The sequence below is a fragment of the Meleagris gallopavo genome, chromosome 3, assembly GCF_000146605.3.
Source record: "Meleagris gallopavo isolate NT-WF06-2002-E0010 breed Aviagen turkey brand Nicholas breeding stock chromosome 3, Turkey_5.1, whole genome shotgun sequence".
Taxonomy (NCBI): Eukaryota; Metazoa; Chordata; class Aves; order Galliformes; family Phasianidae; genus Meleagris; species Meleagris gallopavo.
This window is the reverse complement of record NC_015013.2, coordinates 53,223,888-53,241,968: the sequence shown is the minus strand read 5'-3', so window position 1 is coordinate 53,241,968 and position 18,081 is coordinate 53,223,888. Positions and strand designations below refer to the sequence as shown.

General features: G+C 42.4%; 1 protein-coding gene and 1 long non-coding RNA gene across 2 annotated transcripts in view; one reads left to right on the top strand and one right to left on the bottom strand.

Moving 5' to 3' along the window:
• LOC100546243 (ethanolaminephosphotransferase 1-like) overlaps positions 1-16,965 on the top strand; it is a 35,984-nt gene extending 19,019 nt beyond the window's left edge. The window contains exons 6-9 of the mRNA XM_031552858.1: positions 7,982-8,030; positions 9,979-10,159; positions 13,410-13,592; positions 14,565-16,965. Of these exons, the coding sequence (XP_031408718.1) occupies positions 7,982-8,030; positions 9,979-10,159; positions 13,410-13,592; positions 14,565-14,630 (479 nt within the window). The 3' untranslated portion in view covers positions 14,631-16,965. The remainder of the gene's footprint in view (positions 1-7,981; positions 8,031-9,978; positions 10,160-13,409; positions 13,593-14,564) is intronic.
• On the bottom strand, positions 268-9,972 carry LOC104910319. Its single transcript, XR_792961.2, has 4 exons — positions 9,495-9,972; positions 7,153-7,300; positions 3,171-3,262; positions 268-2,533 (listed from the first exon to the last, which is right to left on the bottom strand). It is a non-coding gene; the product is annotated as an uncharacterized LOC104910319 (long non-coding RNA).
• Positions 16,966-18,081: the final 1,116 nt, after the last annotated feature.

The following is an 18,081-nucleotide window of genomic DNA, read 5'->3' as shown; positions in this document are numbered from 1 at the left end:
ATCTGATGGCATTTAAGAGTCACCAGTGCTCACTCTAACAATAGACCTGCACGTCTGCTTCATCAATACTTGGCCAAGAGCATGCCTGCAGTTTTGTGCTTTTACTGTTCTGTACACAACGGGAGTTCAACTGCTGAGCTGTCACTTTTCTGAGCGCAGCTGGGCTTTAGCTAGTACCTTTTATAGTGGGAAGAAATCCAAACAAGAAGCACAAGAGTGGAGTTTTCAGATGTGCTTCCTGGAGTTTCTCAGACAAAAAGGAAAAAAAAGAAGAGCCCACATATAACCTGAGGATGAACTCCACTTCAAGCACATCCTCAGTGGAAGCTGTGGTATCACCAGGTGACATTCACTCCCCCAAAATGCAATTTTTATCAGGTGCCAGAACACAAAAAGATATACATAAAAACCACAGTGATACCGATGTTTAGATTAGAAGCTTTATGAAAACCTCCTAAGAGAGAGCTTTACATATGTCCCTGGGAACTGTCTAGCACACAGTGAACACCTGTAGGAAGGTCAGCACTTGGGCTGCTGAAAAGTGCCCTCGGAGGCCTTCCTTGTGAAGCTGAGAAACTTCTGCAGAGTGTTCTGTGGAAATCCTGCTACCCAGTGAATAGGAACGTAGTTTTTGCAGGCAGTGAATGCAATTCCATCCTGAAGCTCCTGTCCTTATGCCCCTAATACACACCCAGCTGAGCACCAAACAAAATAAAAAAGGCTGTTCTCCACTGCCAGAGCCTTCTGGACAGAAATACCTTTGTTTTCCTGCCTTCTGGACAGAAATACCTTTGTTTTTTTCCCCTCTTAGCATGAAAGTAGCTAGACCTTTCTAAAGTTATGTGCCTGTGTGCTCAGCTGGAACTAATTACTTCTGCTCTCAGCAAAGCTTTTGTGGATGACACTCCAAAAGCCCCACTGGGATTTAACCACAACTGTCCCATAGCATTATCTGGCTAACGAGGGTCTCTTCAAAGGGCACCACTGGGGTGAGACCCATCATTTATTTTCACCCCTCCAGGATGCCCCAAATACCAGGCATTCCCTGTCACTGCCTTATCAGGTTGAGAGCCATGGAAAATATTTACAATAAGCATTTTAAAACAATCAGTTTGCTACATGCAGTCTAGTACCAAAAATGATGCCAAAAGATGATATAGACTTCATACAAAGATTTTAATTGACAGATAAACGTCAATAGTTTAAGGAGCAGCATTACTAATTGATTATGGTTTCTGTCTCACATTGCAATTACATGACCTATGATAGGGTGCATGAAGATTTTCATACTCAAGACACACATACTAGCTCTCTGTGGAATAGATTTTATAATGTGCAATAAAATTTGAGCTCAGGCTGCAATCTTCTCCTCACTGGAAACATCCATGTAACTGTTTTCCTTTACTTGACTGTTTATTTCCAGGCAACTTACAGGAAATGTCTTTCAACCTATTAAATTTGTTCAGAATTGAACAGGCAAAGTGTTATCAGTCATATCAGCTTCATTCCTTAGGGGGCCAGGTTGGAAAAACTACTCCTAGATGCACAGAAAGGTTCCTACTCCTCCTCAGCATTAATTGCCGTTGCAGAACAATGCTTTGTGGTTGAAAGATAACCTGAGCATAGAGTGGATATGTTGTGCTTCATTGGCATGTGGCACACGGTGCTGGAAGTTCTGCCATCCAAACCCAGGGGCACATTTGAGTCTGCTCTATCTGGTGAGCAGCAGTGCCCAGATCTGGCTCGTGAAGCTTGTGGCAAAGCTGACACAAATTTTCAAAGTACAGGTTTGAACATGAAATGTTCAGCGGAGTACTAACAGCTGTCATAGATCAGAAACTTGAATTTTCTCTTAGAGGTGGAGCCAAAGGATTCAGAATTTTTTCCTACAATGTGTACTGGATTGGGTCCTGTACTCTGCAAGGAGTGTGTGTGCCTTGAGGTTGCTCATTTCTCTGAGCTACTTAAGTACATGAAATAGGGAATAAGTGCATAAAATAAAACACATTAGTAGCAAAAAAAACTAATGATCAGACCAAACTGCATTTAGAACATGCCAAGTATTTGAATTCTGTAATACCGAGAAAGCACAGTTATTTACCTAAAGCAGTTCTTAAACAACGTCCTATACTGTATGGATTGAAGGAGGACAGAGAAGTCCATACAGCTGGAATTATACAACAGTCTGCTCCTTATTCCACGTTACAAAATTTTAGAAGGCCGTGGTCAAACAGCCATCATCTGAAACGCACATTTCTTTAGTTGAGTTTTTTTGGTCCAAGTCAGTGTTACAGTTAAAACATACCTGATATTTTATTCATTTGAATGTATCTCCAAGTCCTGCAGGCCAACCCTTAACAGGCATTTATTCCATTCAGTAGATCTGCATCACAGCAGACAGGCAGGTTTCTTCTGGCTGGAGCAATCTGGACATGGCCCTCTACCTCTTCTCTGGGGCATGGTTGCAAGTGAGGCACCTTGCTTTCCCATGGAAAACTGATGATGTTGGGAGCCTTCATAGTAGTGCAAGGCACTGATCACAAAGACAACTTAAATGCACTTCTGATGGTGGAAGGAATTTTTCTTTGTTACATACATTAATTGTGTATTTTTTTCTGCTTCATGCCAATAAGTCATTCTCCACTGATTTTCTATAGTTCCCACTGCAAAGTAGCTGATCATTCTGCCTCACTTTTAATTAAGTGACATTAAATGGACAATTAAGTGATTAAATGCTCAGTTATATGTTTTCTAAATGCTATCTATCCTACAGGCCCTGACTAGTCTTGTTTAAAAGTGTAGTTAACATGAGTTGGGTTCTATTGCTCTGTCACAAATTTGCCATTTATTAAGGCATTGCTGTGACAGATGTACAAGGTTATATTGAAGAAAAGGGAGTGAAATACTCATATGTCACTCCAGGTCTACATAAAATGCACTGAAGTTCATATCTGGAGTAACCCATCCAAAATAGCCACAATAACCCAGAAAACAAGAGCTCTGGGTGTTGGTGGCAGAATTACACCCTGAAACTCTGGGGTGAACCCTGAACCTCCGATCAGTGGTGTTGATCAGTGGTGTTGATTCCATGATGGTGATTGTAACAGTGGCGTGGTTTCATTTCACAGGCAATGAGAGCCCCAAAAGGGAAGTCACGCAAGGGAACTCACCTGGCAGGGACCTTCTGGTGGCCAGCCTTGAGTTTTCAACTGAGGGCACTACTCCTCAGGTGCTTGATTCTTGCTGTATGCTGAAAAAGAAACTTAAACATCCATGCTTTTAAACAAGACTACATCAAAGCAGCAACTGCATCCAAAATCTAATTTCTCAGCCTATACTAAAGCCCTCCAAATACTAATTGTTACCTTGTAGCTCAGTTCAAAGAGATTAATGCACTGTGTTCTAAGACTTTGAAAATAAGCTATAAAATCAGTAAGCATGACAAATGCATCCCTTCACTGCTTTATACTCAGTGTCTTAGATGCTAAACATCCCAAACTTACATTATTTTTGCATGAACGCAGTACTCATGTTTACACAGTGCTCTTAATCATGTAAAATCCTTTGAGAGTGTGTAGGCATGTCCAGGTTTATTTTTCATCTGTCCTTAAATTACTTAATACATTCTGAATTTACAGGCTCAATTCAGTCTGAAAATTATAAGTTTAAGAGTTTTCTTCACTTACTCAGTGGTTATGAGATTACAATTTTATATAATAGTAAAATGTAATTTTATAGTAGACTGGACAACTGAACATGCAGTAATCCGCGTGCACAACCAATTATGAGTTTTCTTCCCAGGAAATGCTTGGGAAAGCCACACAGTTCCACAAAAAGCTGCTGTTCCTGCTGGAAATGTTCCTGAATGTTCACCTTTTAATGAAGCTGGCTTTCAGGCACTGTTCAGAGTGCTAAGATATGTTTTATAGATCTGGCTGCTCTAAATGTGGAAGATGTTTGGAAAAAAATTGTGGAAAAATTTAAAGAATTTTTCAAGCTTACACTGAGGCCCAAATATTTTCAATCTTAATTTTTATTTTTTTTCTAAAAAGGAAGTACTTGCTCTCCCATTCTTTTGAAACAAGCATTGTCTATGATGAAGAATAAGATAATGAAGAATAAGGGAGGAAGGTGATGGCATTTAAATTGTAGGTTGAAACGCAACTTCAGCAGTTAAAGTGTTGATTTTTACTCAGTAGAACCTCTGCAATATGCGAAGGAAAAGGTCTGTGCAGGCCTTTTCACTGAGGAGGAGGTTTCATTGCTCCAGGAACTCTGTTTCTGGGGGAGGACAGAGGGAATGGTAGGTACCCACCTGAAGACTTTGTGAGGAAATAGGCATGGAGAGAATAAGCAGCTAAGATACCTTTTCCTTTGAAGCAGTGTATTCCATTAAAAATATTGTCCTAGGCGTTCTGGCTGCCTACTTAGAGTTACTTTATTTAGCATTGCTTAAAATCTCTGTAGTTGGGTGAATTCAGGAACCTGGTTACCTGAGGCAGGCTAGGTCTTTTTGCTGGTTACTGTAAGAGCATTTTGTAGAGCTGACAGCAGTGCCAGCTGCCTGTTTCTGGACTCATCCTTCCTTTCACTACAACAAGCAAGTCACCCAAGTGGCTGCACTGTACCATGGTGAGATAAGCCTTGCAGTCTTCATGCCATCAGGAGGTTTTGGGGCATGCTTTAAGATGCCTTCATGTAAATGAACTTAAATACGTCACTGCCGTCTGCCATTACTGCCAGATTAACGGTGGACAAATGTACTGCACTGTCCATCTCTTGCTGTTTTGTTGTGTTTTTTTTCTTCTGTTTTTGTTTTTCATTTACTCAGAAGTATAACACAACTAACATCTTAGCAGTTTTGGAACAGAATTTGAAAGAAGCAAATGAAAACTGAAGTTGTCACTAGAACTGATAGGAATTATCTTTTTGGCCTTTTCACACATATATAAGTATGCGTGTGCTTGAATACATAACTGTCTGTATGCTTATAGATATATAAATCTCTATACACATCTTTGCTTACATTTGGAATACAAGATATGCCTTTATTTCTGACATATCTGTAGTCCTGAATGCACTGTTATTGGGATTTGGGTTGGGTTTTTTTGGTAGTTGCTGTTTTTTAGTATGGACAAAATAATTCCTGATAAAGAGCTTTGCAAATGCTTATTTCTCTGAAAAGTGAGGCAAGATATTGAAAGGCTCAGGACTGAGCATGGGATTGTGCCTAAATCCCAGGATTTGGGCTTGATGCCCAGCGTGACACAAGAATTCCCTGTGTGTATCTGTGCCACCCATCTGTGCTTTGTATTTCTGCCCTCAGAGCAAGAGCTGTTTTCTTACCTTTCGGGTTCAGGATTTAAATTAGCTGGGGAAGATATTAAAGGTAAAACTGAAAAAATACAGTGATATTTTTAACAAGCATGTGGGAGTTGGACTCAACGATCTCTAGAGGTCCCTTCCAACCCCTACAATCCTGTGAATCTGTGAATTGTCTGTAGCGTGTTAAAAACTTCTAATGCACTAAGCTTGACTTTGTTACAATTTTAAAATAAAATAGGCTATTAAAAAAAAAAGAAGAAGAAAGCACCAATGCCATCCCTTGGGCATTGCAGACCTGGCCCAGAGCCTGAGGGACAGTGTGGTGGTGGCTTTCCAGGCTGCACCTTTTGTTCCCTGGACCAGCAGGGAATGGCAGCAATGCGGAAGCAGTAATTTAGCTCTCAGGCACAAAGGGCTTCTTAATGCCAATTAAAAAGCAGACTTAATGAGTACCAAAAGCAGCCCCCTAGCCAGGCCTCCCTAGCTAAAAGACGATGGGGGAGAGCAATGTGTTGTAGAAAATGATGGAATTTTGAAAATCCTGTAAGAAAGAGGGGAACATCCTTTGTCTTCCCTACTGCATCCTCTGTGCTCAGTTTGTTAAAGGAAAGGTGTCTAAAAATACAGAGGAGTGACTGCTATAACTGTCCCAGTCCAAAAGTGACTTTCAGCTATAGCTTGGGGATTGTTTGTGGTCAGTGTGTTATTTCTAACTAAAATGGCACTTCATAAAAATAACAAATTGCTGGCAACCATTGGGCTTTGAATTCTATTTCTAGTTCCAGTCTCTATTTCTGTTCCTCTTGGTTGCTTTTCTCCTAACAAATCAAACTTCAGGATTGCAGCAGGAAATTTAGATTTAACCTCAAGAGTCAATGTTTTGTCTCATGTCTGCTCTAATGTGATGCAGATGTTGGAACTGCTGTACGTTACTCAAGCTTTTATTGAACCAGCCCTCCTTGCCTAATAGAAAACATAGATAACTGCAGTTGCACATGAAGCACAGATCATTCTGAAGGTACTAAGCTTGCAAATTTTGTAAATACATTTACAAAATACTTGAGCTGTTACTTCAGTTGCACAGCCTTCAGCTGTGTGATACAGAGATTCCTCCATGGCAAAGAAGCAGAGCTCTTCATCTTATCTGTTTTAAGAAGCAACAAGAAGTAAACACATGAAAATGCAATACCTGAAATGACTTGTGGGCTGGATATTCTTTTTCCAATTCTCTGTTTCTTCCTCTTTAAAAGATAATCGAAAAGACCGCAGAAATAGAATATCTATTGTATCCCTTTTTATTTGTTTTCCAGCAATCCTGATCTCCACTATCCCTGCACTTTTAGTTTTCCTTCTCCTGCGTTGCCGCTCTGGCCATGCTAAGACTTAGGTACGTCTTTGATGAGGGCTGAATGCTAAACACTGACATTTCTTGAGATTCCACTGTTCCACGCTGACCCTGGTGCTAAGTAATTTGAAATGGTTCTTTCCTGTGCTCGTTCCTGCTGCCTTGTAATTTGCAGTATTTCTAATAATGAGATAAAAGTATGTTGTACTGACTGTGCATGTGAGATTTTAAGGGCAAATCAAAAAGTTTACAAAATCTGTGTTATTCTTCCCCCTACAAAATATTAATTATGTGTGCATTTATTGCTCCCTTGGTGATCTTCAAGTATTATGTTCTAGAAGCCAGGCAGAAATATATATGCTGCTGAGAGCCATCTCTGAGCAACAAACTGACCAGGCAGAGGTACTTGATACAGGAAAACTAAAACCAAAGAGCTCTGAGAAAATGGATATCACAGAGTAAAGAAGGGCATACATGCTCACCTAGTTAGGCTGACTAGTGCTGCTGCTTTTTAAAAGCACTTGAATGCTCACTTCTTGCTGGAGTCCTTCTCTGCCCCTTGGACGAATGCATTCTGTATGGGGGGTGTTGCACAGGGCACCACGCAGGTCCTCAGCCAGCTCCTGGGTCCTTGGCAGAAGCAAGACACAGAGATACAGAGTTAACAAAGGCAAATTCCTTGTCCTTTATTGGTTAGAGCTGAGCTCCAGAAAGGTCACAGCTGTATTTAAAAAAAAAAAAACAACTCATCAAAATGATGGCTATATCATGAAAATTAATTCACTTACGCCATTGTCTCAGCAAAGCCTCACATTAATTGAATCTCAGCATATTGGACTATAAACCTATTATTTCCCCACTAATGTGCGCAGCGCTGTTGAAGATTAATTATCCTTATATATTCCATTGGAAAGCTTTTGGTGTCAGACTTGTCTCTCTCTACATGAACAGAGAGCAGCTCATGCAAAATGGGGCCGTGATCTTTCTTGGATCCTGCAGAGGAACCTGCATTGCACACAATTGATTGTACTGACTCGTGGCATCACATTTTAAAAATCTTCCAGCTTTTGTCACTCATTGCACAAGAAAATCTGTATCAGCAACTACTTCTAGCAGCTAACTTTTGGAAAAATAAGGAAGGTTATGTTATTGCCTAGAGCCTTTGAATTTCATTTGCATCCTGTGATGAGTACTAGAATACCAAGTCATTTCTGCAATGGCTCATTGGCTCTCTTGTCATATGAGAGACTGTGGGATTGTCAACCTGGCATGACTGTAAATCAGTGCATATCAATCTCTCTTTTCTTCCAGGCTTCAGTTTACTTCTTTCATTTCCACAGACACTATACAACATCCACAGGTAAGTGAATTAACATTAAATAAGTTCCACACTCCCCCTTCCCCGCATTTAATTGTGTATTTAATGGTTTTGTTACATGAGAAATATATGTAGACTTTCAGCCAGCTGTCCTAAGATGGTACAGCAGCTTTTCTTTTCAGTCCAGCTTTCAGCATCTGACTGGCTTCTTTCCCATGTCTGTAGCCTCTCTAGTTTCCCTTTCACTTGCCATTCCTCAGGCAGTCTCACACTGTTCCTGGATGGCCAAACAATGAATGCCTCCAGATATAAACTGTGTTTTATTTGCAGTCAAATGTGATTCCTGACTTATACCCGCTTTAAGCAAAATTATGTCGCTGATCATCTCCACTGCATAAAGAGTTTATTGTCTTTCAGATCCTCCTGTAAAACTCCTCTCTGTATGAAAGCTGTAGATAATTGCCATCAGATATGGGCTAGGCAGGTGGCAAGCTGTGATTACATCTAAGAGTTGGCTTGCTGCACCTAGTGATTTCATACACAGCTCGCTTATACTCCAGTGGCCTATTTTTATTAATGCTGTCTGCCTTCCTCTAGTATTTGCTAGCTCACTTCCCTCACCTGTCACATTGGGTCTCTCAGAACCCACATTTCCTGGAGGAGGGACTGTCACTTCCTATCTTAAGGAATTAGTGGCAATGAATATTAGCGTGTCAATTTTGGAGAGACTCTAAGACAGTAATGCAGAGCTCCTAAGAGGTCCTCACCTCATTGCAGCCTGCCCCCAGTGAAGAGCTGTGGGCAGGAGGGGCTTTACATCAGGGAGGGCTAGGAGGAGGAGGGCAGCACCATGTTCTTTCCACTCATTTCGGGACTTTTGCTTAGCATTTGCCTCCTCATGTCATCATCTGACGTAGGCCTTTTGGCAAGTTTTATCATTCCTCTAAGCAGAAGAGCACCTAATTCTAAACATCCAGCTGGAGTTGCTTGAAGGATGCACACACAAGCTATGTGCTAGTGAGGAATTTGTGCTTTCCAGTAATTCTCTCTCTCTCCATCTTGCTGTCTGTTCTCAGTCATTATTTTATCAGAAGACTGTTCTTTTTAGGACTGAAGAAAGTATTTATTGGCTTTTTGTCTAGCTGCTTTTATAAACACAGATAGTCAGAGATTTTAAACAGGACATTTCCCAGTACACTTCAAACACAGAATTGCACATGTGAAATCTGTGTATGAAGAAATAGGTTAATGATAGTGAATTTTAGTACATTGAAGCTCCTACTGCTTTTATAACCTCTCAGTGAGTTTGCCTGAGTGAGAATGCAAGCCAGATGCAAAGGGTACTGATGCTACATTTACCGTTTTCCCAGCTGACAGAAAATACAATCCTTCGTTACCTTTATTTAGTACTATCTCTAAAAAGCAGCTTAAAACATCCAAGAAGAAAAACAAATAATGCATCACAAATTTTCCATTACTTTAGGTACCAAAAAATGTACCCCCTACCTTTAGGCTGTACTTTGCCATTGCTGCAGGATTGTCCAGCACGTCTCCTCTCAATCCAAGTAACAGCAATACCTGCCAGCCACGTGCTCAGCTGTGTTGTCTCTGTATTGGCTGAAGTCATTTCCTGTCTTATATTAGAAAGTTAATCATCTAAAAATACACGTTTTGAGTTCACAGTAAGTTTGCATGCTGTGCATTTGATGACACCGGAGCTACTACAGCTCACTGTGTACAAGCCAAGGGGTCCACTGCCAGACAATGATGAGAGAGGGGAGCTGACCAGAAGCTATGTGAATAAAACAGCATCATTTTAGTCCAGAAATATGTTTCTTTGATATCCTACCCTTTCTCTTTAAAAGCTTAGGTACCTAACACGTTTGTACAAGTAGTTGTTTTGCAAGACGAATTCTTGGGCTGAGTTCAGGCTGGAGTTATGGAACAGATACATTTTCTTACTCCATAAAATCATTGTATTTATTTGCAGAGCACATTTAAGGAAAACACTGAAGAATGATTCTTTGTATGAAGGACTCCTACCTCTTGTGTCACCTCTGTTGCTCTTCATGCTTCTTACAGTCTGGGTGGTTTTATCTCCAGGCAACATATTAGCAAAGCAGCCAAGATTGTTTTTATGGATGGTTGGGGTTACTTTCTCAAATGTTATTGTAAGTATGTTTGTGGTGATGGTATTATTTAGAGACGGCTTTGTGTCAGCAAAACTTCTATTTTTATGTGAATAAACAGAAGGAGCAGAAACTGTAGTTAAAATTCAGCAGAATCGCCCACACTACTCCTCTTCCTCTGTGCTACGCTCCTTCTTACAAAAACACATCACAGCACTTGGCTGGGCTGGGGAGCTCACAGTGCTGCAGCATTTATTTTACCACAGAAGAACATTTTGATGAAGGCTTTTCCCCTGCCCTTCACCTCAGGCTTTTATGAACAACCCAGGGAAGCTTTAGATCCAGAAACACAGGACATTCAGAATCAAAGTACAGTAAAGCTGAATGCAGGCACAGATTTAGCAGCGAGAGCAGGGCTTGTCTGCAGCCTTCCCCTGCTGTTCTGCCTGTTAGCGCGCGCTACACACAGATCAGATGGTCCTGCATCTCCTCTTCACTGCTCAGAATAAGGCCATGCTGCAGACAGCAGCTTTTAGGGAAAGACACAAAGTGATGCAGGAGCACAGTGATGGCTCTGCACCCAAGGACTTCCTTTCTCAAGCCATATCAACGCTGTTTCCTGTTTCCCCCTTTTAATGACCGTGAGGCAACATAAACCGTGACCGTGAGCGTGAGCACCTCCCCTACGAAGACAGGCTGAGGGAGCTGGGCTCGTTCAGCCTGGGGAAAAGAAGGCTGCAGGGTGACCTCATTGCAGCTTTTCAGTACCTAAAGGGAGCCTATAAACAGGAGAGGAATCAACTCTTTGAAAGGGTAGATAATAGCAGGACAAGGGGAAATGGTTTTAAGTTGAGGGAGGGAAGATTTAGGTTGGATGTCAGAGGGAAGTTTTTTACAGAGAGAGTGGTGAGGTGCTGGAACAGGCTGCCCAGAGAGGTTGTGGATGCCCCATCCCTGGAGGTGTTCAAGGCCAGGTTGGATGGGGCCCTGGGCAGCCTGGTCTAGTATTAAATGGGGAGGTTGGTGGCCCTGCATGTAGCAGGGGGGTTGGAGATTCATGATCCTTGATGTCCCTTCCAACCCTGGCCACCCTGTGATTCTGTGATTCTGTGATAAACCATAGCAAAGTAATAGTGTGGGCAGCCAGGCACAGTCAGTAGTGGGGCCATAGCAGGTAACAAAGGGCCAAAGCCTCATGCCTCTCTTCCTGCCTGGAGAGCAGTAGCCAATAGAAAGGTGTTCCTCTAGCTAGCACTAAAATATCCTAAAGCATTGCACCAGTTGACTTGTTAGGATGGCAATCTGCAACAGCATGTCTGAGCAACACTGCATCCTATTTAAAAAGTGGGAGTCTCAAAGTGCCTTGTGTTGGGAGAGAGAGCTTTGAGAATATGGGAATTTTCAAAGGGAAAGCAGCACTCTTCTAGGAACTGTATCAAGGGATGGGAAAAAATCTTAACTGTGCTCCTTGGTAAATGCCTTCTACAAATGTACATTCCTGAGGGTCAAAGACAACTCCATCGTAAGGAATCAGTTCCATAGAAGTCACAGAATCACAGGGGTTGGAAGCAGTAGCTTTGCCATAGACTGCAGTTTACAAGGCATTGAGTGCAGCGCATTGAATGTGAGGCCTTGTTTTCCTTGAACCAAGGCATCTACTGTGGTACGAGAGGCCTACAGGAATTAAAAATGTATGTATGTTAGTTGAAATGCATAACATTTAAAAAGCGGGCATAAAAAATGTATGTGTATTAGTTGTAATCTTTAACATTTAAAAGCAAAAGCCGGGCCCCCATTTCCTCTCACTTCCCCCAGCTCCTCACTCCCTGCAGCAGGGGAGGTTGTCATGGCAACGTGCATCTTCCCCCAGCCTGACAGGCCGACTTGTCCTTGTCTGCTCTGCACATACCTGTGTGATGGCCTCCCCCAAGAAGGCAGGTGAAAGGCATCCAGCCCATTTTGAGAGATGGGGCATTCCCTGCATTTTTGGTTAAACAGAGGCAGAAGGACCTGGAAAGGAAAGCTACTGGCCTGGCAGAGGGGCGAGAGAGGTTCTGCAACCCTGCCAGGCACTAAGCTTGCATTGCTCCAAATACTCACTGTAAATCTTCATGAAGTATTGAGTAATATACTTAACAAGGTGTAATAATGATTTAAAACAATGTGAAATCCAACCCTGGGACAGGTGCAATTATTCAGCCAGAAATTATAGCCTATGTTCATGAATTGGAGAGATTGCTTTAGCAACGTCTGGAACCGTTCCTAAAAGACTTGTAGAATTGGTGCTACTTGAAACATTCATCATCCATACTGATAATTCACTGTAAGCAAATAAGTTTACGATATGTACAGGCACATATTGCATTATTGAAAGGTTTTCATTTTTGGACATTCTTCATGCTATTGTTTTTTCCCTACTGCTAGATTTCATTCAGACTGCTGCTGCTGCTCTTATGGGATTTTAAGTACTGCATAGGGAAAGGTTTTTTATTTTTTCAGTTTTCAGGATGCATAACATCTGTTTTTAACCATATTCAAATTCTGAATGAAGCTTAAATAGATAAAACTTTCCTAAAATTCAAAAGGGAATGTTGTACATGAGACAAAAATCCTAAGGAGGCTCAAACAGGTAAAGCACTTAAATATTTAACTGTATAAATCTGATCTTGATCTCATGACCGTTCAAGGTCTCAGTAAAATGAAGCTAACTGCTTTCAGCTGAATGTATTCATGCATTCATTTTTTCTGCCATTTTGGGTGGGATCCCTTTGCTAAGGCCCCAGCTCCATCTCAGAGAGAGCCCATTGCCATAACTGAGACAGGGAAGCGATGCTGCTCAGGTGGTTGATGTGGTATAGGAAGGAGTGCTAGAACAGAAAAACAGAATTCAGAAGAGGCCTATTACCTCCTCTCCCTTACGCACAGCAAACCAGAATATATCTCTCCATGCCATGTGCCATGTGATTAGAATACCATTGTGCTTCCCAGTGATTAAGTGGCGGCAATTTGATTTGGGATTACAACTTTATGAGGCTGTGTGAAAGCACAAAGTGTCAAACAAACTCCCCTTTTGTTAAACCAGGCTTCAGCTCATAAAGTGTAGCATGTCAAAACATTGCCTTCTTGAAAGAAGTGTATATTTTAAATTACCTGTAATAAAGTCCTTAAAGAACCACAGAAAACAAGGCACAAAGGCTGTTGATAGCAGTTTCCTTTGTAGAAACAGGCTCCATTTTGAGGTCTAGCCTGTTTTTCCCCAGCACTTGTCATCTATCTGCTTTTCTTCCCACAGTGCAAAGTCATCATCTGCCAGATGAGCAGCACACAGCCGGAGCTGCTGCACTGGTTCCTGTTTCCCTTGGCACTGGTGGTCTACGCAGCCATCTCAGGGCTGCTGGGCCAGGCAGAGGAAGCCGTGCTGGGTGCATTCACAGCGCTGGTCACAGCCGCACACGTGCACTACGGCATCTGTGTGGTAAGGGGCCGGGGGGAGCTGTGCACGCTGTGGGGGTGAGGGGCTTCTGGATGTGGCTTATGTGCATGTGTGGGTGGGACGTTGTCCTGGACTCCGAGCATTAAGCTATCAGTTCCTCACGTGTTGTATGTAGCTGATCAATGGGGCGTGGATGCCCTCTCATCCTCGCTCTTTCTCCTCTTGAGGTTACTTGAGTAAAAAAGCAGGAAGGTAAGGTGGGAGGTAAGATGTATCATATTCTTATAGTAAGGTGGTCAACTTTGCTTTGAATCCACAAGCAAAACAGTTGTTCAAATTTCTCATTTTTTCACGGCCTTCTATTAGCATCTCTTAAGATGCTAAAACCCAAATGGTTTTCCAGTTAATTCAGTCTTCCCAGCACAGCACATTTCTGTGCTGCCAGATATCAATTTTGTCATTTATTGGCATCTGAATTACTGCTGTAATTCATTTTTTCTCAGTTAATGCCCTTTTTTTTCCCTAAAAAGCATTGTCAAATAATCCTTAGGAAAGTGTCTTAATGGGGGTTCACATCCAGATAAGACATCTTGCATGGCAAAGGCCTAATTTAAAAGGGATTTGCTCAGCATTCTTTCATTTAAGATATGCTATTGGGACACCAGGATTTTTCCTCCTGGCTATGAAAGAGGCCCTTACCAGCAGATATTGTCACTGTAGCAGACTTTATCCAAGCACCAATGTGGGATAGCCTGTGAGGAGCAGAATGGGGTTACGTGGTCAAAATCCACTACCGAATGTTTGGGTCCAGCTCTGCCACGATGTATGCCATCTGGGAATCTGATCTATAGCAATTTAACTTCCCACAGCCCTCTTGTTCAAACACCTGAGTGTCCCCAGGCACTCGCAGGGCTCCAGGAGCATTGGGGTTGAGTGCTTCCCACTGTGACCATGAAAGGAGAGGTGCTGAACTGCAGAGTGTGTGCTGAGCTGATCTCTCTGGTTTGTCTTTAGGGGAGGCAGCTGAGCGAACACTTCAACATTTACATCTTTTCTCTGAAGAAACGTGTCCAAGAGTGAACACCTGCACTGTGATCGGACTGTGACATTTCACATAAGATTTCCAGCTTTTTGATGTGATCAGTAGTGGAATGAATCTGATTAGAGCAACCAAAGAACAGAATAACCCAGATACTCGAACCGCTTGACAACAATGCTTCATCTCAGACGAATATTCCTGTCCGGCAGAGGGGCGTTTACCAGGTTGTTCTGCTGCCAGTATTTATTCTCTTCACTCTTGCCATAACCCTGCTGTGAAGTGCCGGTCTTCCTCCTCCTTGCCCCTGTGCCCCAAGTCCTGGGTACTACCATGCTGTGTCATGTGGGACTCACCATGTTTTATAACCCTTTGCCTGCTCTGTCCACCAGTGGAACCCCAGAGTGCAGACCCACCAGTGCATCCTTCCCACTCAGACATCTGTGCCTGCTGCCATTTCCATATTTGTTTCCTCACAACTCATTTCTTCCATGCAGCCCCCTGAAGGGCTTTTCTTCACCTTATCTGAATGCATGAAGAGAATGAGATCAGAAAGTTGTGGGCGTGCCATATCTTCCTCCTCTCCAGCATTAGGATGAATCTCAGCTGACCCGCATCTGTCAAAAACATGGGCTCCATACCCAAGGAACTTGCCTTTATGCTTCTGTTCTAAGCAGCAACCAGTGCGCTCTTGGTACTGAAGCAGCAGCAAGCAGCGTGCCCTACAGAAGTAACCAGCTGAGGATAAATGTGGTCAGCAAGGATGCTCATATTTCACTGCCTGACGGGTGCTTGCTGATAGGCCGACTCAGCATGCAGCATTCAAAACAAGCAATGAAAAATGAGCCATGTTCCAAGCATTTTTAAGCTCCATCTCTCAGTGCAAAATGCTAAGCAAGTGATTATTTGCTTCTGTTCTTGATCCGAATTCTTGTGGTTTTAGATGATGGAAAAAACAACAAACAAGACAAGAATTGAGTTTTTTTTTTGCTTTTTAGTATCACCATTTGCATGCAGATGTAAACTGCTCACTTCACCCATAATCTGCAGGGGTTTTCTGTGTGCCTTGGAGGAAGGAGCAGAAATCTGAGTTCCATCTCTTTGCCTACTCTGCCCTCGCCAAAGGGCCCAGTGGCCCTGCAGCTCTAACCAAACTACCTGCCCACTTGTCTGAAAGGGAGCACTTTATTACATCTCTTGCACAGACACGAGTGACTGATCAGCACGTGTGTCCAACAGGGAACTATCTCAGCCACCAGAAGCAGGGCAGAAGAAGTTAGCAAGTCACTGAACATTAGATTCATCATAACGTGTGCACTGGGGACAAACCTGTGGTTGCCTTTCCCCCTTCACAAAGCAGCAACCCCAGATGAACTTGTGAAAAACCTTGTGCTTTGAAAGGATGCATGTTCCACTTAATCAGTGAGCACACTGGGGGCCCCTCCACCTCAATGAACACCGTGCTACAAACCAGAGCAAGCTTGAGGCTCGAATCAGGCAGAAGCACAGGTGGCCTTATTCGTGGGATTTTGCTGAGGGAGGAAAGCTGCTCATCAGCAAGTGAGGAATAGCAGCTTCCAGCCTCCCTCCCTGCTATGGGCTGTCCCATTCCTGCCCTGGGAGCATGAGGCTCCACAGAGGTGCTCCCCAAGTGCCCAAAGTCTCTCTCAGAGCCAGGCTGATGGCTGCTTAACGAAGGATACTACTAACAGTCCTGTGCTGCTGTGTTTGAAGGGGAACTACGAGCCTGAGGCAGGCGAGCACCCAGCGATCTCACTGGCTGATGAAGTTAAGCATTGATTCAGATTCAAAATTCATCATCGTATAAGTCTCACCTATTTCAATAGTTTTAACACATCCATCAAAAATGTCTGGAGGGAGACTTGACAAGAAAAGAACATGAATACAGAACCCAAAAATATGCCTGGGCTGAAAGTGATTGGACTAGAGAACTCTGTGGACAGGTTTTCCTTTTCCTTCTATCTTGCACTTAATTATAAAATAACTGGAAATAATGGTCACAGAATTGACACAATTCAATGCACTGGAGTATTTTGAAATATTACATTGATGAAAATATAAAACTTGAACTGTCACAGCTGCCTGCACTTGTCTCATTCTGAAGAGAAGTATAACATCAATTTAAAAGGAAATTGAGCACTTTTTTTCCTTTTTAAAGTAATTTGTCACTACAATCTATGTGAAGACAAGTATAAGCAGAGATAATGCAATGCACAGTGTATATATTGAATTGTTAACCATCAGAGATGGTAACCAGTACGAGAATAAAAATGCTCTGTTCATACAGCAGTACGGTCCCAACTTTATTTCTGCAATGTCAGGTAATGGCATGAGGATGACCAGAGTCTAGTTTAAGAACAATGCAATTGTCTTAAAGTTTTCAGCTATTTGAACTGGAAAACACGTTACCTCATTTTGTGCTGTTGCACATTGGAACAAGCCCAAAGACACACATATCCCCACTGGGCTATGAAAGGTGATTTAGCTGGCTCTGCTCCACAGGCTGGAATGCTGAGCTCCCCTCTGCCAGAATCCTCCCAAAGTGGGGCTGGACAGAGGGTCAGCCCCAGCCTGGTTGTATCTGGAGGACTCAGTCTAACCCTATGGTGGTGGCACACACCCAGGTGGCTTCAACCCATGGCACAGAGATGTCCACCCCCGGCTCACACCCCTGCAAGTCAGCAGAACCACTGCAGCACCACTGCATGCGCTGCCAAAGCTCAGCCCTGAGAACTGCAATAAAGTTTTCCCCTCTTCTTCACAAGTGGCCTTGTAATCTGCTGCCCTTCTGTGGACACACTCCAGGGCCTTGATGTCTTTCCTGTAGTGAGAGGCCCAAAACTGAACACAGTTCTCATGGTGCAGCCTCACCAATACCACACGCAGGGTACTCTTGCATCCCTCAAGTTTTGCTTTTGCTGCATTAAAACGAAGTGATGTTACATGAGATTAAATACTCGAAAGTTGGAAATCTGGCATAAAAAAGAATGCTGTTCACATGTACATAGGTATACACATGTACATAGGTATACACATGTATGTGCATGCATAGATACTACTAGCACACATGGAATAAGTGAAGTTAATTTTTTAAAGCAGCTCTCTTCCTTCCTGCTCCCATGTGCAGTCAGTAGTGAAGCAAGTAAATGTTTTGAAAAAGAGAAAAGGATTATGTTAGCCTGTAGAACTGGACAGATTTTAACATTTTTTTTTTTATTATTAAATATGTAAAAAGATAAACGCAAGTCAAGTTATTCACATATTCAGACAAAAATCTACTCTACCATGCGACAGTTTGTGGATAATGTGAAACGCCCGATACATCTGAATAAGACTTTTTTAATCTATTATGTCATTACTTATCTATTTATAGTTAACAATACATATGTTTACATTCCTTTCAGTTTACATTTAATATATAACCGAAGCTTTACGGTGTGCTATTTAGTAAAGGTCATTACAGACGCCTATTAA